At 45.3% G+C, this 24379-nt stretch overlaps 1 protein-coding gene and 1 pseudogene across 5 annotated transcripts in view; both read left to right on the top strand.

The window, feature by feature from the left end:
• Positions 1 to 282: 282 nt before the first annotated feature.
• Positions 283 to 24379, top strand: part of LOC144500964 (beta-1,4 N-acetylgalactosaminyltransferase 2-like) — a 29955-nt gene continuing 5858 nt past the window's right edge. The window contains exons 1-5 of one of the 5 annotated variants that reach the window (XM_078224461.1): positions 283 to 351; positions 9375 to 9566; positions 13321 to 13449; positions 15345 to 15451; positions 15541 to 15578. In XM_078224461.1, the coding sequence (XP_078080587.1) occupies positions 329 to 351; positions 9375 to 9566; positions 13321 to 13449; positions 15345 to 15451; positions 15541 to 15578 (489 nt within the window). In that variant the 5' untranslated portion in view covers positions 283 to 328. Of the gene's footprint in view, positions 352 to 2044; positions 2105 to 3782; positions 3973 to 7903; positions 8020 to 9374; positions 9567 to 13320; positions 13450 to 15344; positions 15452 to 15540; positions 15579 to 24379 lie in introns of those variants that run through there. The other 4 variants (XM_078224464.1, XM_078224460.1, XM_078224462.1 and 1 more) reach the window with 4 other exon arrangements.
• LOC144501074 (U2 spliceosomal RNA) lies at positions 1471 to 1600 on the top strand (annotated as a pseudogene).

Below are 24379 nucleotides of genomic sequence, written 5' to 3' on the forward strand. Positions count from 1 at the left end.
GCTGGTGAATGATTAAGCTGCGAGGGGAGCGAGATGGCATTAGTGCATCACAGCAGATGAATGAAGGGAGAAAGTTAACTCACGTGAGAATTGCACCATGGCTGCATGTGTTGGGGGTTCTCACTTTTGTCTTTTGCCCCCACCTCACCCTCTGCCCAGCTGCAGTCCTGCTCCCCGCCTGCCAGCTCAAGGACTCTCTCTTCAAAGGGTGTTTAAGCCTCTCAAGCTCAGGCATGACACTGTTGGCTCCGCCCGCTCACGTCAGCTGTGCTCAGGTTTGTACTGCAATGAGACAGATGGAGAGAGCGTGGGGGCGAGTCAGGTGGTGATGAAGGCTCGCATGCGTGGGAGGTGAGTGGAAGCTGGATGCGAGGAGCGGATCATCTACTGGGGGGGGGAACCGTGGGGAATGGGGGCTGGGGAGAGGGAAGGCCAGAATGACAAGTGTTGGGAATCAATGAGGTGGCTGGGAAAGAAATCACCATGGAGGTGTAAAGGGTGTGTGAAGGGGTACAGCGGGAGACCTGGGGAGGCTGACTTACCCTGGCTGTCCCTTGAGTCAGTGGAGATTTTATTCAGGATCAGTTCCTAGCCAAAAAGTTGCAGAGTTAACACCAAATTGTTTCCATGTTGAGGGACTTATCTGTTTGCACTGGAAATTTAATTGAAGTTAGCTTGGTATGTTTCCTGCTCTGACCAAGATCACAAGAAACCACAACAGGTCATGAACGTAGCCCAGCCCATCACACAAACCAGCCTCCCATCCATTGATTCCGTCTACACTTCCCACTGCCTAGGAAAATCAGCCAGCATAATCAAGGACCCCACACACCCCGGACATTCTCTCTTCCACCTTCTTCCATCAGGAATAAGGTACAAAAGTCTGAGATCACAGACCAACCGACTCAAGAACAACGTCTTCCCTGCTGCTATCAGACTTTTGAATGGATCTTACCAAATATTAAGTTGATCTTTCTCTACACCCTAGCTATGACTGTAATGCTATATTCTGCACTCTCTCCTGTCCTTCTCCCTTATGTACTCTATGTACGGTAGGCTTTGTCTGTATAGTGGGCAAGAACATAAGAACATAAGAAATAGGAGCAGGAGTAGGCCATCTGGCCCTTCGAGCCTGCCCCGCCATTCAACAAGATCATGGCTGATCTGAAGCGAATCAGTTCCACTTACCCGCCTGCTCCCCATATCCCATAATTCCCTTATCGATCATAAAACTATCTACCCGTGATTTAAACATATTCAACGAGGAAGCCTCCACCACTTCAATGGGCAGAGAATTCCAGAGATTCACTACCCTCTGAGAGAAGAAGTTCCCCCTCAACTCTGTTCTGAACCGGCCCCCCCTTATTTTGAGGCTGTGCCCTCTAGTTCGGGTTTCCCTTCTAAGTGGAAAGAATCTCTCCACCTCTACCCTATCCAGCCCCTTCATTATCTTATATGTCTCTATAAGATCTCGCTTCTCGGCCTTTTGGCTAAGATCAAGTGTAGTATCGGATCTGCACTTGGTTGAGGTCATTAGGTTACGCTGAGGCTTCGTATGTTTCATATGAAGCAATTTTTAAAAGCGGCATCTCGGCCTTTTGGCTAAGATGCAAATGAGCTCAAGTCTTGGAGGAGGATCCTCCCCCTTCTCCAATCAGCTTGACTCATGTAGATCAGGCCCAGGACAGGGTGGTTTTGGTCTCCCGTCCTGTCTTGTCAGCCTGGATCTGAAATGTCTCAACTTGTTGAGACTCTGAATTGGATTTGATTTGATTGAATTGGAAAAGTATTTAAAAAAAATGTCTCTATAAGATCACCCCTCATCCTTCTAAACTCCAACGAGTACAGACCCAATCTGTTTAATCAAAGGTGTGGCTTTTGATACCAAATAAACCTGTTGGACTTTAACCTGGTGTTGTTAAACTCCTTACTGAGTTGTTATAACACAGACTGCATGTTTGTGAATGGTGCTGGAAGCAGTTATTGTAATAGATTTCAAAAAGGCATCGAGTAAGTAATTGGAGGGGAAAATGTTCAAGACTGCGGGAAGAAAGCAGGATATGGGGGATAATTCGAATACTCTTAGAAGGATCAAGCATATGAGGTAATAACTCTCCTCTTGTTCAGTATCACAATTCTACGAACCTGTCTTCGCTATTAGGTTTGATTTTTTGTCTGCTGACTGTTTAAAGATGGGCTGAAAATGTATTTTTATATAGAAGCTGTGTTCAGATGCATTGTGTTTTCAAGCAGGAAAATGCAGATTGTAGCGGGATCCCTCTTTTTAACTCCACTGGGCTTATTTTAGGTTTGGTTCTCCGTCACCCAAACCCCACCAATGCCCGAGTGATTCTCTCTCTCGCCGATGGAACAATGGCCACCTTGCGTCTACTTCACTAGAGTAGCGCTCCCAAGAGAGAGAAAAGGAAACTGCTGCCTATCCACTACCTGGCAGCCTTTCCTGAGTGGGCGGTTTCGAAGCGCCCAGGGTACCCTCAGTTCTCGACTCCGGAATTATGATAAGGAATATTTATATTGTGGCTTAGTCAGAGATCATTGGTGAGAAATTGAAAAGATCAAAACGGACTCCAACGGAAGTCAAAGATATATATATATACTAAAACATCAAGGTCAAAGGTCACCAAACACCAGGAAAACAACACACCATGCCTTATGCTCTATGAGACTATAGCTATGGAAGGAATACTAAAACGGACACCACGCAATTCTTACTTTATACAAGTTTACCACGTCTTAAACTATGAAAGGTGCATGCAAAAGCCCCCCCCCCCCCCCCCCCCCCCGCCGCCCCCGCCACTCTCCCCAAAGCCTCATCCATTATGATGATCTCGGGAACTTCGCGAATTACCAGGGGATACTCACGATCCTAGTTTAAATTGCTCAGTGGGCTTCGGGCTGCGTGCTGGGAGCGAGAGGCAGGAAACAGGAGAGGAGTGCTGTCATGCTGGTCCGAAGAGAAAAGAGGAAGAAATGGCCGGCCTGACCATCCTTTTATATTGTAAACTTGAATTCTTTTCCTGCCAACTCCGCCCCCCTTTCCAGCCGGCAGTTCCACAGACAAAGGCTTGCTCGTGTTATCTGCAGCTGCGATCTTACAGTCCATAGAGACCAGATGGTCCCATCCCAGGTGATAGGTCTCTTGCTGTCCTGTATTGTTCCATCGGAGATCGTTTAATTGTTTTCCCATTAGGGAAATGGGCTTCTCCTCGCTCTGGGACAAGGCCATTATCACCTGTATTGAGTCCAGACCAGGTGCATTGTCTTGCTGCCGGCCTAGTCTGGTGATGTCGTCAGGTCCTTTTGTGCTGCTGATAACCTAATCAGCAGTCTGTCTGGTTTCTGGCTGCTTGCAATTTTTGGACTGGGCCCCTTCACACACACACACACACACACACACACACAGGCTGGCTGGGCTCCCTGGGACATTTTTGGTCAAGTCCTACAGCCAAGTGTGGCTACTTTCACAGTTCTTTAGGGTTCAAGTCCTTTTCCCAGCTCATAAAAAAGGCCTGAGCTGCCCGAAAAACTTACAAGATGGGGATATTTTGATCCTTTCCCACCCTACAGGCAGAGAAGTGCAAAAAGGGGGTTTTAAGTAACGGGTTCAAAATTATGTGGGGGTTTTGATTTGTTGCCACTGACGGAAAAATGCTAATTGGCAAAAGAAAGAGAGGGAGGGGTGAGGGGAATGAGTTATTAAGCAAGGAGACTGTCTGAAAGGGTGTGGAAGCAGATTCAGCAATAACTTTCCAAAGGGGAACTCATTGTGCACAGTCCCCATCTCAGATAACAAGTATTTTCCGACAAGGGCAATTTGCCCAACCTTTGGTGCCAGACGCATCCGACACTAGGCTGGAAGGAAAGGTGAAACGGGGACTGCTGTGGGGTTTTGCTGGATGAATTTGGTGATGAAGGAGAGCCTCGACACCCTCTTCCCAGCCATCGACCCAGGTGACAAACTCCCACTGCTTATGGCAATATGTGAGGCTTTAAGAATTTTTTGTGGTGCCGATTTTTTGTTGGGGGGTTGGGTTGGGGCAAATACTTGGAGTAATTTGAGGCCAGTTGCCTCCTCCATGCTAAATTCTCCCTTGGTGTACCCGAACAGGCGCCGGAGCGTGGCAACTAGAGGATTTTCACAGTAACTTCATTGCAGTGAAAATGTAAGCCGACTTGTGACACGAATAAATACACCACAAACTTTTACTTCACCCCTGTACTTTCTACGCTTCTTTAGGCTTTCTACAGTGTTAATATTTCTGTGACTGTCGTAAGCTTTTTTTCCCCTGTCTTTTCTTGGTCTATCTGTTTCTGCATAGCCAACAGATTTGGTGGCACCATCCTTTGTCTGTGTGGGGACATGCCTGCACTGTGCCCGTAGAATCTAATTTTTGAAGGCTTCCCATTGATCTGACACAGTTTTTCCTTCTAATAGTTGTATCCAGTCCACTCTTGCCAGCTCATATTTCAGCTTTGTAAAATTCATCTTAGAAATTTTACTCCTGTTCTATCTTTGTCCTTTTCCATAATGGTTTTAAATCTAACTATATTATGGTTGCTATCTCCAAAATTGTGGTTAGGCCAGTATTTATTGCCCATCCCTAATTGCCCTTGAGAAGGCAGCGATGAGCTGCCTTCTTGAACTGCTGCAGTCCATGTGGTACAGGAACTCCCACAGTGCTGTTAGCAAGGGAGTTCCAGGATTTTGATCCAGTAAAGGAACAGTGATATAGTTCCAAGTCAGGGTGGCGTGTGACTTGAAGGGAAACTTGTAGTGCTGCTGTTCCCATACATCTGCTGCCCTTGTCCTTCTAGATGGTAGATGTCATGGGTTTGGAAGGTGCTGTCATGGGAGCTTTGGTGAGTTTCTGCAGCACATCTTGTAGATAGTACACCGGCTGCCAATGTGTGTCCGTGTTGGAGGGATTGAGTGTTTAAAGTCATTCATGGAGTGCCAATCAAGTGGGCTGGATGGTGTCATCCTGATGGTGTCAAGCTTCTTGAGTGTTGTTGGAGCTGCACTCATCCAGGCAAGTGGGGAGTATTCCATCACACTCCTAACTTGTGATTCGTAGATGAAGAGGCTTTGGGGAGTCAGGAGATGAGTTACTTTCTGTAAGATTCCCAGCCTCTGACCTACTCTTGTAGTCACAGAATTTATATGGCTAGTCAGTTCAGTTTCTTATTGGTGGTAACCCTCAGGATATTGAGAGTGGGGTATTCTGTGATGTTATGGCAGTTGTATGTCAAGGGGAGTTGGTTAGATTCTTTCTTGTTGGAGATGGCCATTGCCTGACACATGTGGGCGTGAATATTACTTGCCACTTGTCAGTTCAAGCCTGGATATTGGCGAGGTCTTGCTATATACGGACATGGACTGCTTCAGCATCTGAGGAGTCGCAAATGATGCTGTACAGTATGCAAACATTAGCGAACATCTCCTTTACTGATATTATGATGAAGGGAACTATTATCTACCTGCATGGGCATGAACACTGCTGGTTAGAGATTGCTGCTCTGAACTAAGTAGATTGTGAAACAGGTATGGAAATATTGGCATGAGTTCTGCAATAGGAATAAGAGTGACACTATCACCATGTAGCATTAATATGGATTGATAATAACCCCAAATTAACTCACACTAAAGTACCACCCAAATAAAACTGCTTGGTGCCAATGGTTGCAGAAAGAACACTTGTGTTCAGATCAAATGTTCCATGGTCTCTATCTTGAGCAGCCATGAACCCTCTGGACATGCATGCTTAAAGATAGAAGTCAACACATTGCTGCCTCAGTTGCCCTGCTTTTCCACAACCTTTGCTGCATGAGTATCTTGCCAAGCGATGTTGCATTAAAAGGGCATAACGTTGCGGCGCTTATACACTAGATACTAACTAAACATGGCAGATAACGTCAGGGCCAGTCTATTCAATTGTAGATCATGTTTTGATCATGTAATCAATTAATTAATTAATTATTACCAAACAATGTATCTGGCACTGAAAAATTTACTTTCATAAGTGTGGCGTGGCATTCCATCAGATTTCAATTGTTTTTGTGAATTAAAAATGTTTTCAAATAATGTCTCTTTCTCTCTTAATGCCATTGTTTTTCCATTCTCCTCATTTTCATTTATGGGTGTCATTTTTACACTGAACTAATTATTCCAACTTTCTAGTTTAAATTCAGTGGTCTTCATTTTTAGATCACACTGGAGGCAAGGCAGACACTAAAATCAGGACTGAGAGCCTCCATGCTGGTTCCCTGTTACTATCCCACTCCTGGGCTATTTTCGTGGAGATGGGACGGGGAGTTTGGTTGGCAGGGCTACCAGTCGCGCCACAGCAGAAAGCCGAACTAGTTCATTAACAGCTGCTTCAGGCCAATTAAAAGGATGCCTACTAGGGAGGCCTTGGCCTAGTGGTATTATCGCTAGGCTAGTGATCCAGAAACACAGCTCATGTTCTGGGGATGCGGGTTTGAATCCCACCACGGCAGATGGTGGAATTTGGATTCAATTTTTTAAATCGAGAATTAAAAATCTACTGATGACCATGAAACCATTGTCGATTGTTGGAAAAACCCACCTGGTTCTCTAATGTCCTTTAGGGAAGTAAATCTGCCAACCTCACCCAGTCTGGCCTACACGTGACTCTAGCCACAATGAATCTGTCTTCTGAATTCCAGCTCTGGCAAAGGGTCATCCAGACACAAAATATTGGCTCTATTCTCTCCCCACAGATGCTGTCAAACCCGCTGAGACTTTGCAACATTTTCTGTCTTTGCCACAACAATGTGCTTGACTCTCAGCTGCCCTTGGGAAACTTGGGATGGGCTACAAATGCTGGACAGCCAGCAACGCCCATATCCCATGACTGAATAAAACAAATGTTTTCAGTCAGTCTCTGGATTGCACAGGCAGCGGATGTCAGTTCAGCTGCCTGGAAGTGGCCTCCCTGAGGCTGACTGGAGAAGGGGCGCTGGTGTTCACACTCCAAGCAGGTTTAAGTGGCCCTCCCTGCCTTCCTGCGTTCAGTAGTAGCTGCAGCAACCCCGTGGAGAGTCTCCAGCCTCCTCCCCTTCCGTCCCGCCCCACCCCGTGCCCCCACAGCTGTGATGCAAAAGCCATTTTAATTAAACTTTAAATAAGTTGGCAATGGTGCCCCGCCATTTTGAAGGACTCTCTGCTTCAGACAGTCATAGAAGCAGAAGGAGGCCATTCGGCCCACCGACAACAATCCCACCCAGGCACTATCCCCATAACCCCAGCTAATCCCCCTGACACTAAGGGGCAACTTAGCATGGCCAAACAACCTATCCCACACATCTTTGGAGGAAACCGGAGCACCCGGAGGAAACCCACGCAGACACGGAGAGAATGTGCAAACTCCACACAGACAGTGATCCGAGGCTGGAATTGAACCCTGGTGCTGTGAGGCAGCAGTGCTAACCACTGTGCCACCGTGCCACCCACAGAAGGAGGCCATTTGGCCCATCGAGCCTGCACCAACAACAATCCCACCCAGACCCCATCCCCATAACCCCAAAACTTCCACCAGAGGCTTCTACTACTTTCAAACTGAAAGGCTTCTGATTTGTCTTGAAGCTTTGAGACCCAACCTGCCGTCCTTCATTCAAAAAGTTTAAAGTTAAAATTTAAAGTTTATTTATTAGTGTCACAAGCAGGCTTACATTAACACTGCAATGAAGTTATTGTGAAAATCCCCTAGTCGCCACAGTCCGGCACCTGTTCGGGTACACTGAGGGAGAATCGGGCACGGCCAATGCACCTAACCAGCATGTCTTTCGGACTGTGGGAGGAAACTGGAGCACCCTGAGGAAACCCAGGGGAGAACGTGCGGACTCCACACAGACAGTCATCCAAGCCGGGAATTGAACCTAAATCCCTGGTGCTGTGAGGCAGCAGTGCCAACCACTGTGCCTCTGTAAAAAAGAAATTTAGGAACTAAAAGAGAGGATACAAAACGATACTGGCAGGTAAAATCAAAGAAACCCAAAGATACTTTGCAAGTACATTAAGAGCAAGAGAATAACTAAGGAAAGGGTGGGGCCTATCAGAGATGTACATGATAACTTGATGTGGAGATGCCGGCGTTGGACTGGGGTAAACACAGTAGGAAGTCTCACAACACCAGGTTAAAGTCCAACAGGTTTATTTGGTAGCAAATGCTATTAGCTTTTGGAGCGCTGCTCCTTCGTCAGATGGAGTGGATATCTGCTCTCAAACAGGGCATACAGAGACACAAAATCAAGTTACAGAATACTGACAGTATTCTGTATTCAGTATTCAGTAATCTATAACTTGATTTTGTGTATCTGTATGCCCTGTTTGAGAGCAGATATCCACTCCATCTGACGAAGGAGCAGCGCTCCGAAAGCTAATGGCATTTGCTACCAAATAAACCTGTTGGACTTTAACCCGGTGTTGTTAAAACTCTTACCATGATAACTCTTGCATTGATGCTGAAGATGTGAGCAGGATTCCCAATGAGTACTTTGTCTCTCTCTCTCTCCGTCTTCAGTAAGGAGAGCAGGGATGATGCAGACATTCTAATTAAAGAGGAGGAGTGTGAAATATTCAATAAATGGGAAGACATTGAGAGGGATTGAGGAAGTGAAAGACCTTGGAGTGCATTTCCACAAGTTCTTGAAAGTGGCAAGACAGCCGGTAAGGAAAGCATGTGGAATGCTTTCCTTTATTGGATGTGGTATACAATACAAAAGCAGGAATGTAATGATGAAACCGTATAAAACACTGGTTAGGTCACAGCTGGAATGGACACAGTTCTGGTCACCGGATTACAGGATGGATGCAATTGCTCTGGAGAGAGGAGATTTACAAGAATGCTGGCAGGTCTTGAAAGTTGCAGCTATGAGGAGAGATTGGTTAGGCTAGGATTGTTTTCCTCAACACAGAGAAGCTAAAGGGGCGACCTAATTGAAGCGTACAAAATCATGAGGGACCCAGATAGGGGAAACCCAAAAGACCTGTTTCCCCCAGCTGAGGGGGTTAATTATCAGGGAGTATCAAAGTGATTGGTTAGAGGGAACATGAGGAAAATCTTTTTTACCCAGAGGGTGGTTGGGCGTCTGGAATTCACTGCCCAACTCATTTTAAAGGTAGCTGGATCTGCATCTGAAGTGCTGGGACCTGCAGGGCTACAGACCAGGTGCTGGAAAGTGGAATTAAAATGAGCGACTACTTTCCCTTTCCCTTGTTGCCCAGCATGGACACAATGGGCTGAATGGCCTCTTTCTGCAGCGCAACGTTTCTAACTAAAATTTTGCTTAATTCAAACATTTAATTATATTAACATTTCTTTTTTTTTCAGTATGTACTCCAACATTTATCTCCAGATCATTCTAGTGATGACATTTTTGCTCCTGATTCTCTATTACACAAGAATTATTACACCGAGCAATTTTTTTCCTGTCATGAGAAGTAACACGTGTAATGTTAACCTGCACTTAAACCTCACACCATTGGAAAAGCTAACTTTTCTGTCTCCCTATGGAGGAAGCTGGTAAGCCTCGTTGTATGATATTTATCATTTGAAATTAATCCCATTCTCAAAACGTTTCAATGCATTCTTACTTCTTTCCTTGAAGTAACCGTGATATTTTATTACGTTCAAATGTTTCAAGTTTCCTTTCTGTAAAGCAGTAAATTGTCAGCAATATTGTCTATTGTGGAATGACATCTTTTAAAATTGGTGGAGATCATAGAATCTCTACAGTGCAGAAAGACACCATTTGGCCCATCGAGTCTACACCAACCACAATCCCTCCCAGGCCCTATCCCCATAACCCCATGCTTTTACCCTAGCTAGTCCCCCTAACACTAAGGGTCAATTTACCATGGCCAATCAACCAAACCCGCACAAAGAATCATAGAATCCTACAGTGCAGAAGGAAGCCATTCAGCCCATCGAGTCTGCACCGACCACAATCCGTCCCAGACCCTATTCCCATAATCTCATGCATTTACCCTAGCTAGTCCCCCTGACACTAAGGGGCAATTTAGCATGGCCAATCAACCTAACCCGCACATCTTTGGAGTGTGGGAGGAAACCGGAGCACCCGGAGGAAACCCACGAAGACACGGGGAGAACGTGCTAATTCCACACAGGCAGACAGTCACCCGAGGCCAGAATTGAACCAGATCCCTGGCGCCCATCATTGCACTTGGAGCTTCATTACGCTGATCCCTCTCCGCACTCCCTAATGCTTACGAGAGATTAGCTTTTGGAGATGTTATGCATTTCTCCTTTAGGAAAGTTACTGGGTTGTGTAGGAATGATGACAAAGGACTATATCTTGAACAGTTCACTACGAGATCTTCAGCAGCTCTTACACACCACTCCTGCAGCCACACTGGTGAGAACCCCTGCACTACTGACCCCCTCACTTCTTGTGTATATGATGATATACACATGAATACATACATCTTCGCCATTTTAGTTGGGACAATCCATACTCGCATACAAAGAACAATGTTGAATTCAGTCACAGAACATTGAATATTTAAGTTGCATTGAGCGTGGGTTTGCACCATAAAACCTGCCACAAAGTCCAAGTGTGCCCCTTCCCTCTCCCTTTTTTTAAACAAATGTCCTAGCAAGCCATTCAGTTGTATCAAACTGCTACAGGAAAATTGGATGAATAATGAAGCCAGTAGGACCATTTGGCATCAATCTAAGAACTGGCAATGCAAGGACCCTGTAAAACCCCCTTTACTGGGGGCTTGTGCCAAAATTGGGAGAGCTGTCTCACAGATTAGTCAAACAACAGCCTGACATAGTCATACTCACAGAATCATACCTTACAGATAACATCCCAGACACCGTCACCATCCCTGGGTGTATCTTGTCCCGCCAGTGGAGGTGGCGGCACTGTGTACGGTATACAGTCAGCAGCAAGTTGCCTGGGAGTCCTCAACACCAACCACAGGCCCCATGAAGTCTCATGGTGTCAGGTCAAACATTGACATGGTAACCTCCTATTTACAATGTTCCACTACCACCAAACCCCACCCCGAACACCCCCAGATGATCAATCAGTACTCCTCCATGTTGAGCAACATGTGGAGGAAGCACTGAGGGTGGCAAGGGTGCAGAATATACTGTGGGTGGGAACTTCAAAGTCTATCATCAAGAATGGTGGCACCATTACTGATTGAGCTAGCCGAGTCTAAGGGACATAGCTGCCAGACTGAGTGTGTGGCAATGGTGAGGGAACCAACAAGATGGAGAAACATATTTGTCCTCATCCTCACTAACCTGTATGCCAAAGATGCATCTGTCCAATACTGTTTTGGGAGGGACCACAGACCCACATCCACATTGAGGATACCTGCATCATGTTATGTGGCATGTCCGCCATGCTAAATGGGATAGATTTTGAACAGATCTAACAATTCAAGACTGGGCAACCATGAAGTACAGTGAGCCATCAGTACAATATAATGGTACTCAACCACAATCTGTAACCTCTACAAGGCACAAGTCAGGAGTGTGATGGAATACTTTCCCACTTGCCTGGATGCGTGCAGCTCCAACAATACTCAAGAAACTTGACATAATCCAGGCCAGAGCAGCCTGTTTGCTTAGCACCCCATCCACAAGCATTCACTCCCTCCACCACTGACGCACCAATGGCAGCAGTGTGTACCATGAACAAGATGGACAGCAGGAACTAACAAAGGCTTGTAGATGGTGGACAGGCTTTGGGGAGTTGGGAGGTGTGTTACTAGCCGCAGGATTCCGAGCCTCTGATCTGGAAGGAAGGTCATTGAGGAAGCAGCCACATCATGTTGCTGGACCACATTATCGGTAAGTGCTGCCCCCTGAATTGATGCAAAGCTTTGTGTGGGTATGTCATCTACTCCTCTGCCATCCCTGTGAGAATGAAGCAATGTTTTCTGGCAGTGAGAAACTCACTAAAACATCTCCAACAATGCTCCATATTACTGCCAGACACTTCGCAATATAATTATTTTTTCAAAAATTACCTTACTTGGATTCAAGGTGCATGGTGCTTTAAATGATATCAATGCAGGTCCCATCTTTATATCCTTTCACCATTTTTTTCATAACTAAACAATGCAAACAGTGCTTGTACACTCTTTGCCCAAATCTGAGATCCTGACATCCTATCAGCTGGTTAGCTGTATGACAGCAGGAAAGCACTAAATCAACATCTTCCAGAACATGTAGGAAATGCAGCACCCATATCCTCCAGCAACGTTGCAAAGACCATGCCTGTTAACAGTATGTGTGTTCCTGTGGACATTACATTATTGAATTTCACTGCTAATGCGTTTACCTATAGGGGAGGCGATGGTCTCATGGCATTATCGCTAAACTATTAATCCAGAAACTCAGCTAATGTTGTAGGGACCTGGGTTTGAATCCCACCACAGCAGATGGTGGATTTTGAATTCAATTTTAAAAATCTGGAATTAAGAGTCAACTGATGACCATTATTGGGAAAACCTATCTGGTTCACCAGTGTCCTTTAATCTGCCGTCCTTACCTGGTCCGGCCTACATACGACTCCAGAGCCACAGCAATGTGGTTGACTCTCAATTGCTCTCTGCAAGCCACTCAGTTCAAGGGCAATGGATGGGCAATAAATGCTGGCCAGCCAGTAACACCCATGTCCCACGAATGAATAAAGAACATTAAGGGGTTGGTTTAGCTTGGTTGGCTAGACAGCTGGTTTGTGATGGAAAGGGACACTAACAGCATGGGTTCAATTCCTGTACCGGCTGAGATTATCCATGAAGGCCCTGTCTTCTCAACCTTGCCCCTGGTCTGAGGTGTGATAATCCTCAGGTTAAATCACCTTCAAAGGGGAGAACAGTCAATCATCCTCTGAGACCTTGCTGACATTTATCTAAACATTGTTCTTACTGACATTAGAATTTAACAGCCAATAGATAAAAGCCTTCCACATGTATAATTCTTTAGTCTAGGCTGCTGTATCTCAGCCTCACGCACATGGCTACCTAAGAGCTGAGGGAAAGAATCGAATAACATTTTTACAGGAGGAACCCAAATCTCTTAACAATTCACTTGAGGTTTTCCATTATTATGATTCAACTGTTGACACATTTCCAAACCATTGTTGGCAAGGATCATAGCAATGGCTGAGTGAGCCTAAATTTTGAATCAGGGTAATGGCATGTCCATTGAATAGGATTATGATGAGTACACACATGAATGTTTTACGTTTTGTTTGCCACTTTGGTTTATGCCAACTTTAAATCTTCTACAGGTTAAATGGCAAAAATAATTGCAGCTGTAACATTGGGAAACAATGGCCTTTAACAGCATTTTATGATCCAAAAAACATGGTATCCATTGAAAAAAGGAGAAGAGTGCAGTATGAACAACACAAAAAGAGGTATCTGTGTTTTAAATTATGTTTTTTGAACAAATAGTCACACACAAAAGCACAACTGATTTCCCCAGGCGTCAAAGTCTGCCCAAAGTAACTCTAATTTAGGATGCAGATTAAAGTTCTATATTCTTCCTCAATCCCAAACTCTGAAGGATTCCATTCCCTGACCTGTTCTTAATGCAAATTGAAGATCTTAAGGAATACAAACAAGTGAATAGTCATTCTCTTTGTGCCTGCTCCATTATTCAATATGATATTGCCGCTCTTTTACCTTAGGTGAGGCAGAAACACAGAGCCACTAGAATAGTACCCCAGAGACCCAAGGTCTCTGCGGACCCAAGGCAGATGGTGAAATTTGAATTGAATAATAATCCTTTATCTAGAGACTGTAAGTCCTGGTATTGGACACTGCAGCAAAGGGAAATATCTTGCCAGCAAATGCCCTGTTAACCCCCTTACGAATTTCACATGTTCAATGAGATCACCTCTCATTCTCGCAAACTAGAGGGGGACCAAACTGGGAAAATGTTAGATAGCCACAAATAAATCCAACAGGGAATTCAGGAGAAATTTCTTTATAGAAAGAGTGGGAAGAATGTGGAATCCATTTTCTCAAGGAGTGCTGCAAGCAAGTAGGGGTAAATGAAATTAACGAAAAGATGGATCTGCACGTGAGAAACTCAACATCAAAGGTTCCAGGTCATGAGAAGAATTTATCATGTTTGCTCCTTGAAGGTGTGAACATATAGTTTCATGTTGGATTCCTCATTTCTGCATCCACAGGTGCATCTTTCAAACATGGTCTAGATGGTTCTAAGAAATGTGGCTCCAGGGAGTGACTCTGACTCGAAGTTCTGAGATGGCTCCGTGGGATAGCAGCATCTGCTGGATTGTGGGGTCCATAAAACATTCTGGTTCTGACTTCCCCATTGGTTGATATTAATAGATGCAGCCATGTGATGACCTGTCAGAACGCTACTTCACCAAAATATACTTAAAACAAGGGCATAGAACTTAGGAGCAGGAGTCGGCCATTCAGTCCTTTGAGCCTGTGCCACCATTTGATAAGATCGTGATTGTGATCTCTCAACTCCACCTTCTTCACCTTCCTGGGCTTATCCACTTTTACATTCCATTCACCTTGCAATAAATGCCAATATTCCATTTCCTTCCTAATCACTTGCATTCTAACGTTTTGTGATTCATGTACCAGGACACCTAGATCCCACTGTACCCCGAGTTCTGCAATCCTTCACTGTTTAACTAGTATATTGCCTTTCTATTCTTCCTTCCAAAGTTGGCAAGTTCACATTTTCACGTATTATCGCCAAAATCTTGCTGGCGTTTACGTCGATGGGATCTTACAGTCCCGCTGATGGCTCAGCCCCACTGCGGGATTCCCATCAGCATGGGGACCGTTCAATGGAAACCCCAATCAACAACGGCAGGGTTATAAGATCCCGTCGCCAGCTAAGTTAGATAGATCTTTGACATAACAAGGGAGTCAAGAGTTTTTGAGTGGCAGTGGGGGGGTCGGGTGGGGGGGTGGAGTAGGGGATGGGGCGGGGTGGGTGGCAGACAGAAACTGGAGTTGAGACATGAGATTTCCTCAGGTATCAGTATGGAAATAAAACAAACATATCTCTTTGAGAGACCGGGCCAGGATTTAACGGGATTGTGGATGTCTATTATTTTCTAATGAAAGTAATGCTTCACCATCACGCAATGGATTTATTTTAATGGGTAGTGTTTCAGATGTTGTAATTACATTTTGCGATGAACATAATTCTAACTAGAGATTCAGATTGATGAGAGGACGTTCCTTTCAAAGTATTTGCAGGTGAAAACTAAGTAGAGGACAAGCACCATGTGGCATTTAATTAACTATTTCCACACAGGAATGAATTACCCTTGAAGAATATAATTACAGCCCAACCCAATTCCCCACTAAGCTATCCTATCCATGGGGTTGAAGTAATGCCGCTACAGTCAATTGTCATTCCAGGTGAGAATAGCAGTTACATTTTCAGTAAAGCATGAATGTTATTTATTTGCACCTTTTCATTTCATATAAAACATAATTTCTTCTTTCAGGTCTAGGCGTGTTTGCCTGGGAAAGACGGAACTATATGGTATGTACATTCTCTTTGTCTTCCAGGTTTTTTTCCCGTCCTGAAAGCACTGAATCCTGCCAGGAGGCAGTTCCACAGGTACCGGTAGCCCTCTTATAGAGCCATAGAGGTTTACAGCATGGAAACAAGCCCTTCGGCCCAACTTGTCTATGCCGCCCCTTTTTTTTAAACCCCTAAGCTAGTCCCAATTGCCCACATTTGGCCCATATCCCTCTATACCCATCTTACCCATGTAACTCTCTAACTGCTTTTTAAAAGACAAAATTGTACCCGCCTCTACTACTACCTCTGGCAGCTTGTTCCAGACACTCACCACCCTCTGTGTGAAACAATTGCTCCTTTGGACACTTTTGTATCTCTCCCCTCTCACCTTAAGCCTCTAGTTTCAGACTCCCCTACCTTTGGGAAAAGATGTTGACTATCTAGCTGATCTATGCCCCGCATTATTTAATAGACCTCTATAAGATCACCCCTCAGCCTTCTAAGTTCCAAAGAAAAAAGTCCCAGTCTATTCAGCCTCTCCTTATAACTCAAACCATCAAGTCCCAATAGCATCCTAGTAAATCTTTTCTGCACTCTTTCTAGTTTAATAATATCCTTTCTATAACAGGGTGACCAGAACTGTACACAGTATTCCATGTGTTGCCATTACCAATGTCTTTTACAACTTCGACAAGATGTCCCAACTCCTGTATTCAATGTTTTACCAATAAAACCAAGCACGCTGAATGCCTCCTTCACCACTCTGTCCACCTGTGACTCCACTTTCAAGGAGCTATGAACCTGTATCCCTAGATCTCTTTGTTCTATAACTCTCCGCAACGCCCTACTATTAACTGAGTAAGTCCTGCTCTGGTTTGATCTATCAAAATGCATCACCTCACATTCGTCTAAATGAAACTCCATCTGCCATTCGTTAGCCCACCCGCCCAATTGATCAAGATCCCATTGCCATCTTAGAGAACCTTCTTCATTGTCCACTATGCCACCAATCTTGGTGTCATCTGCAAACTTACTAACCATGCCTACTAAATTCTCATCCAAATCGTTAGTATAAATGACAAATAACAGTGGACCCAGCACCAATCCCTGAGGCATACCGCTGGTCACAGGCCTCCAGTTTGAAAAACAACCCTCTACAACCACCCTCTCTGTCCTGTCATTAAGTCAATTTTGTATCCATTTGGCTCCCTGGATCCCGTGAGATTTAACCTTATGCAACAACCTATCACGTGGTACCTTGTCAAAGGCCTTGCTAAATTCCATGTAGACAACATCAACTGCACAGCCCTCATCTACCTTTTTGGTTACCCCTTCAAAAAACTCAATCAAATTTGTGAGGCATGATTTTCCATTCACAAAGCCATGCTGACTGTCCCTAATCTGTCCTTGTGTCTCCAAATGCCTGTAGATCCTGTCTCTCAAAATACCTTCCAACAACTTACCCACTACAGATGTGAGGCTCACCGGCCTATAGTTCCCAGGCTTTTCCTTGCAGCCCTTCTTAAAGGCACAATATTTGCCACCCTCCAATCTTCAGGCACCTCACCCGTGACTATCAATGATTCAAATATCTCTGCTAGGGGACCCGCAATTTCCTCCCTAACCTCCCACAATGTCCTGGGACACATTTCATAGAATCCCTACAGTGCAGAAAGAGGCCATCTGGCCCATCGAGTCTGCACTGACCACAATCCCACCCAGGCCCCACCCCCATATCCCTACACATTTACCCGCTAATCCCTCTAACCTGCGCATCTCAGAACACTAAGGGGCAATTTTAGCTTGGCCAATCAACCTAACCTGCACATCTTTGGACTGCACATGGACTGCACATGGTCCTGCACATCTTTGGACCCGAGATTTCATCAGGTCCCGGGGCTTTAACTACCTTGATATGCTTTAAGACTTCCAGCATCTCCCTCTCTGTTATACGTAGATTCCTCAAGACATCACAATTTATTTCCCCAAGTTCCCTAACATCCATGCTTTTCTGATGAATACTGATGAGAAATATTCATTTAGGATCCTACCCATCTCTTGTGGATCTGCACATAGATGACCTTGTTGATCCTTAAGAGGTCCTACTCTCTCTCTAGTTACTTTTTTGCCCTTTATGTATTTGTAGAAGCTCTTTGGATTCGCCTTTGCCTTATCTGTCAAAGCAATCTTGTGTACCCTTTTTGCCCTCCTGATTTCTCTCTTAACTCTCCTTCTACACTCCCTATACTCTTCAAGGGATCCACTTGATCCCAGTTGCCTATGCATGTTATGTGCCTCCTTCTTCTTGACCAGGGCCTCAATATCCCGAGTCATCCAGTGTTCCCTACTTCTACCAGCCTTGCCCTTCACTCCAGGAGGAATGTGCTCACACTGAACCCTGGTTAACACTCTTTTGAAAGCCTCCCACTTACCAGGCACCCCTTTGCCTTCCCACAGACTCCCACACTTAACTGTTGAAAGTTCCTGCCTGATACCGCCAAAATTGGCCTTTCCTCAATTTAGAATTTTAGCTTTTGGGGCAGACCTAACATTCCCCATAGCTATCTTAAAACTAATAGAATTATAGTCACTAGTCCCAAAGTGATCCCTCACTAACACTTCTGGCACCTGCCCTTCCTTATTTCCCAAGAGAAGGTCATGTTTTGCCCCCTCTCTAGTCGCGCCATCCACATACTGAATGAAAAATTCCTCCTGAATACACTCAACAAATTTCTCTCCATCTAAGCCTCTAATACTATGGCTGTTCCAGTCAATGTTGGGAAAGTTAAAATCCCCTACTATTACCACCCTATTTTTCTTGGAGCTATCTGTAATCCCCTTACATATTTGCTCCTCAATTTCCCGCCAACTATTTGGGAGCCGATAGTACAACCCTTCTTATTTCTCAGTTCTGCCCATATAGACTCAGTGGGTGAACCCTTGGATATATCCCCTCTCGGTACTGCCGTGATGTTCTCCCGAATCAAAAACGCCCACTCCCCCTCCTCTCTTACATCTTGTTATATCTTTCCTATGGCATCTATACCCTGGAACATTGAGCTGCCAGTCCTGTCCTTCCCGTATCCATGTTTCAGTAATTGCTATAATATCCCAGTCCCATGTAGCCATCCATGCCCGGAGTTCATCTGCCTTGCCCATCAGGCCTCTTGCTTTGAAATAAATGCAGTTTCATCTGGACTTCCTTGCTCTCTGTCTTGCTTTTGCCTGATCTGTTTAGTACTGGGATTACTGACACTGCCTTTACTACTTAATGTTCTCTCTTTAACTTCTGTGCTGTCCTCAACCTTCTCTTCTGTCTCCTTACTGCTTTGGGTCCCACCCCCCTGCCAAACTAGTTTAAACCCTTCCGAGTGGCTCTAGCAAATCTCTCCGCCAGGATTTTAGTCCCCCTCCGGTTCAGGTGAAATCTGTCCCTCTTGAACAGGTCACCCCTTCCTCAGAAGAGATCCCAATGATCCAAAAAGCTAAATCCCTGCCCCCTGCGCCAGCTCTGAAACCACACATTCATCTGCCTAATCTTCCTATTCCTACTCTCACTAGAACGTGGCACCAGTAGTAGTCCAGAAATTACTACTCTTGCAGCATGTTCATGTTCAACAAGGTGCAGGTCTGTACCCAGGAGAGCTTTGAGTGTCAACTGGGCTCAGTGATAGCTTGAATCACGTATCTCACAGTCAGATGAGAGTGGGTTCCACTCCTGTTCCAGAATCCGGGTGTATAATCAAGGCTGAAGCTTCAGTGCAGTGTTGACCGAGTACTGATTTGCCACAGTCACTGCTTTTGGAGATCAGATTCTATTCCTGTTAATTAAATTCATTGTTGCACCAAACAATGGTGCAAATATTATCCAATATTTGAATTAACTAAATAACTAAAAAGTATAATGCTAAAAACTTAAACTAGTCAATATTCAAATTGTCATGTCAACATTATTCACTTTTGTATACCTGCCAAATTATATTTTGTGTTATTCCCTTGCCTAAAGTTAAAGTTTATTTATTAGTCACAAGTAAGGCTTACATTACTGAAGTTACTGTGAAATTCCCCATGTCACCACAGTCTGGCGCCTGTTTGGGTCAATGCACCTAACCAGCACGTCTTTCAGACTGGGAGGAAACCAGAACACCCTGAGGAAACCCACACAGACACAGGGAGAATGTGCAAACTCCACACAGATGGTGACCCAAGCAGGAATTGAACCCGGGTCCCTAGCGCTGTGAAGCAGCAGTGCTAACCATAGTGCTACCATGCCACCCCTTTTTTCATTCATCTAAAAAATGTTTAGCAACTTAACAACACACTGTCACACTGGGCGGGATTTCAGGCCATTGGCCGGCAGTGGGATTTTCCAGTCCCTCCGACATGACCCTGCCGCGGGTTTCCCAGCACCAGGGGTGGATTCAATGGGAAATCCCATTGACAGCGGCAAGACCTGAGGATCCCGCTGCCAGCCAACGGTGAGTCACCTCCCACCACTGAGAAACACGCCACGACTGGGCCTGAAAATCCCATCGACAGTCTGCTCAAGTAGGAGCCTAAAATCACTAGTAACAATATTAACAGCAAACACTTCGCCCTTTTGCCTGACGTTCTTTTGTCTGACTTAAGTTTTCATTTTCCTTCTCTCCTCCCATCCATTGGGGGGAATTTTCCCGTCCCGCCCACCATGGGAATCATAGCAGGGAGGGGGCGGACCTTGCAAAAGTCCATTGACCTTGGGCGGGATTTTTCCAGTTTTGGGGTGAGTGCGGCTGTAAAGTCCCACCCATTATATCTGTCTATTGTTCTTCTTTCTCCCTCCTTCTTTACTTCTCTGTCTCCCTCCTCTCCACTTCTGGCTCTTCCATCTTACACTTGTGTCAAACTGATACACTCAGCAAAGGAAGATTACAACCAAATCTTCCCATGTGACAGAATTGGTATCAAACTCTTGGATCAGGTGGCACAGCAACCCAATTATGCCCCTTTGTAGAATTTGAAGACCAAACTGAGAAACAGAAACATTAAACCCAGGTATCAATCAATGGAGGCTCTATCTGCCTGTGAGACAAAGTAACTCAAAGTCTAAAGTTAGTTTTTCCCTTTTAGCTAACAATCAATTTAAGATTATCCACAGGGCTTGCAGAGCAGCTCGTTTACCTGTGCTAGAAGCCACTTATATTTAGACACAGGGCCCCGAATCTTTGCAAGCAAAAAGAGCATGTCCATACATTGCACCTCTTTCAACTAAACAAAAGCTTGGGGGATAGTTATTCCCTGGTTCATTCTTCATGGCAATGCCTTGACCCATCAGAATCGACCTTTATGGTTTGAATTTAAACAAAAGCTTGGCAGTTAACTGTTCCCTGGTGAATTCTCCATGACAATGCCCCTATTAATCAGAGTCCGCTTACCAACCAATCAACACCCTGATCTCGTGCAGTATACATTGTTGCTCAGTTTGAGATTTGGTATTTTTGCATCTGTCCTGATGAGTGCAAGACAAAAAGCTTCAACAGCATTTTTCTTTTTTCAGTATTAGTCAAACTCTGCACTGCCAAGCAACAATTCATTATTTTTAATATTTTGACGGGAGAGTGGAACTAAGATGGAAGATCAGCTTTGATTGTCACATTCCAGTTCCCCTAAAACATTACTGCTTTTCCACAATTCCTCACAGTTCAATTCCTCTGGTACGGACGATTGGAGAGTCCTCTTGGTCAATATGCTTAAAAAAAAGACAGTACAACAAAACCGTTCCATTGCAACTTTATCCAGCAACACTTCCAATAGGGAAATATTCATCTTTTTTTGAGCGCCACCTTTGAGATGCCATTAGTAAGAGAGACTAGGATCCGAGGGCAAAGCCTCAGAGTAAAGGGACGACCCTTTAGAACCGAGATAAGGAGGAATTTCTTTAGCCAGAGCGTGTTGAATCTATGGAATTCATTGCCACAGAAGGCTGTGGAGGCCAAGTTATTGAGTGTATTTAAGACGTAGATAGGTTTTTGATTGGTAAGGAGATCAAAGGTTCAGGGGAAAAGGAAAATGGGGTTTCTCAAGTCGGGTTTCTCAACATAGCCATGATTGAATGGCAGAGCAAACTCAATGGGCCGAATGGCTTAATTCTGCTCCTATTTCTTATGGTCTTATTTGCCGGTCCTCTTGCTCCGACCTGGTGCTACCCTAGTGGCTACAGCATGGCTGGTAAAAGACTGCTGACATTCAGTGGATAAACTGCTGATGGCCTTTCAGGGTGCCCTGAAGCACTTGTAAACTTGAGGACCTGCCTTTAGGTAGCAACCCCTGTTCATTGGTGACAGCCAACTTGGCTGGCTGACTGAAAAACAACAGGAAGGCATTGTGGTGGAGTGCCAGTCTGGGAGCACAAATGCTGTCATCCTGAAAGATGGCAGTAGGTTTGTGCTCCATGGAGCCACTGCCACTCCCATGGGTGGCATAAGCAGCAATCTTATGGATCTGCTGGAGCACAGACAGCTGCATCCCCTTTGAATGCTGGTATCCAGGGCCATGATGGCAGCACTCTGAGCCTGCATTGCAGTGAGCTAAGCTTGCAACAGCTCCATCGGTTTACACTGCAATATTGAGATCATAGAAGCATAGAATCATTGGATCCCTACAGCGCAGAAAAAGGTCATTTGGCCCATCGAGCCTGCACTGACAACAATCCCACCCAGGCCCTATCCCAGTAAACCCACATATTTACCCTGCTAATCCCCCTGTGACTAAGGGGCGACTTAGCATAGCCAGTCAACCTAACCCGCACATCTTTGGAACGTGGGAGGAAACTGGAGCACCCGGAGGAAACCCACGCAGAGACACGGGGAGAAAGTGCAAACTCCACTCAGACAGTGACCCGAGGCTGCAACTGAACCCGGTTCCCTGGCGCTGTGAGGCAGAAGTGCTAACCACTGTGCCACCGTGGTGGGCAGCATCAGCCTGTGCTGCAATGGAAGCCAAAGCATTGATTACCAGACGCTGCACCATGGCTGGGTCCATTAGTGCTGTCATGGTGTTAGACATCACTTGTACACCGGAAAGGATGTGCTCCAAGCTATGCACAAAATCCTGTGCCATGTTGAAGCTGGACTCCACCATGGTCCTTGGCAATGACCAGTGGCTCTGTGGCATGCCTGCAGTTATGACCAGACTCTGGATAAAGTCCCCCGATTTGTTAACTTCCCGACAGAAACCCAATTTTCTGATGTCCCAGATGAGGAGGAATGAGCTTTACCCAATGCCTTCAGTTGGTCGCAACAAGGTTAATTAAAAAGGAATCCCTTCTTCCATGGATACCTTTACTCCTGCTCTTAATGGCTGTCAACCTGGCAGCAGCTTCTGCGTATCTGAAAGTAGAAATAATTGAGGGCTGGTTTGGGTGAGAGAAAAAGGCTGGTATTTTATGTCCTCACTTGGGCGAGGCTGGTAAAATCCTACCCGAGACCAATGGAGAATTCCGTTCTGTGAGCCTCACCCGTCCCAATTCCGGGGCGGGCGTGCCAGTAATATTCCAGCATTATAAAGTGTTGGGTGGAAGGCAACAGCTCCAAGGTCATATCATCTTAAGCTTGAATTAAGGCAGGAATATACTGTCACACTGGATATCCTTGACAACACATGTTGCAACAGCCTTAACCATCCTACGCAAATGATTCAGAGCACCATCTCCTCCAAAGGGTTCGGTTGATGCAAGCATGCACTCCCCTGCCAGCTCCTTAATGAACCTTCCTGTTCCTTGCAATTTTGTCTTGCAAGAGAGAATGAAGAGTGTCAGGGAATGTGCTGCAATTTATTCGGTAAGAAGTTTAACAACACCAGGTTAAAGTCCAACAGGTTTATTTGGTAGCAAAAGCCACACAAGCTTTCGGAGCTCCAAGCCCCTTCTTCAGGTGAGTGGTCAGGATATCACATTTAAAGATGCATCACCTACTTTGGCTATCCAGGCAAGGTTATTCAACTTTTATTTGCACTGCAAGCCACGCCCTTGGAACCATACTTCTTGAATTTATCCCCAAGATGATGTGCTCCCATTCCCTTGGCAGAGTGTGCCCTTGGGGGTCTCCTGGACCCCATTAGAAACAGCCTACTTTTGTCCTCCTGGTCATGGCTTCCAGTGCTGTGTCAGAGAACCTGGAGTCTTCCCTCTGGCCTGCTGCTCCATTGGTAGCCTCATTCCTTCTCTGTGAGACTCTTACGAAAAAGATTGACCAGCCGCCAATGCACCAGTGTCCTTTAAGAGGTGACTTTAAGAATTGCAGTCTAACTGTAACTCACGCAGTCACTCAGATACCTGCTCACTGTGATGCCAGTCAACAGGGCTACACATAAGAACACAACAACAGAAGAACTAGGAGCAGGAGAAGGCCATTTGGCCCCTCGAACCTGCTCCGCCATTCATTAAGATCATGGCTGATCTTTTCGTGGACTCAGCTCCACTTACCCACCCACTCACCATAACCTTTAATTCCTTTAACTGTTCAAAAACTATCTGTCTTTGCCTTAAAAACATTCAATGAGGTAGCCTCAACTGCTTCGTTGGGCAGGGAATTCCACAGATTCACAACCCTTTGGGTGAAGAAGTTCCTCCTCAACTCAGGCCTAAATCTGCTCCCCCTTATTTTCAGGCTAGGCCCCCAGTTCTGGTTTCACCCGCCAATGGAAACAACCTCCCTGCTTCAATCTTATCTATTCCCTTCAAAATTTTATATGTTTCTATAAGATCCCCCCTCATTCTTCTGAATTCCAATGAGTATAGTCCCATTCTACTCAGTCGCTCCTCATAAGCCAACCCTCTAAAC

This window comes from Mustelus asterias, chromosome 11 (genome assembly GCF_964213995.1).
Source record: "Mustelus asterias chromosome 11, sMusAst1.hap1.1, whole genome shotgun sequence".
NCBI classification, from domain to species: domain Eukaryota; kingdom Metazoa; phylum Chordata; class Chondrichthyes; order Carcharhiniformes; family Triakidae; genus Mustelus; species Mustelus asterias.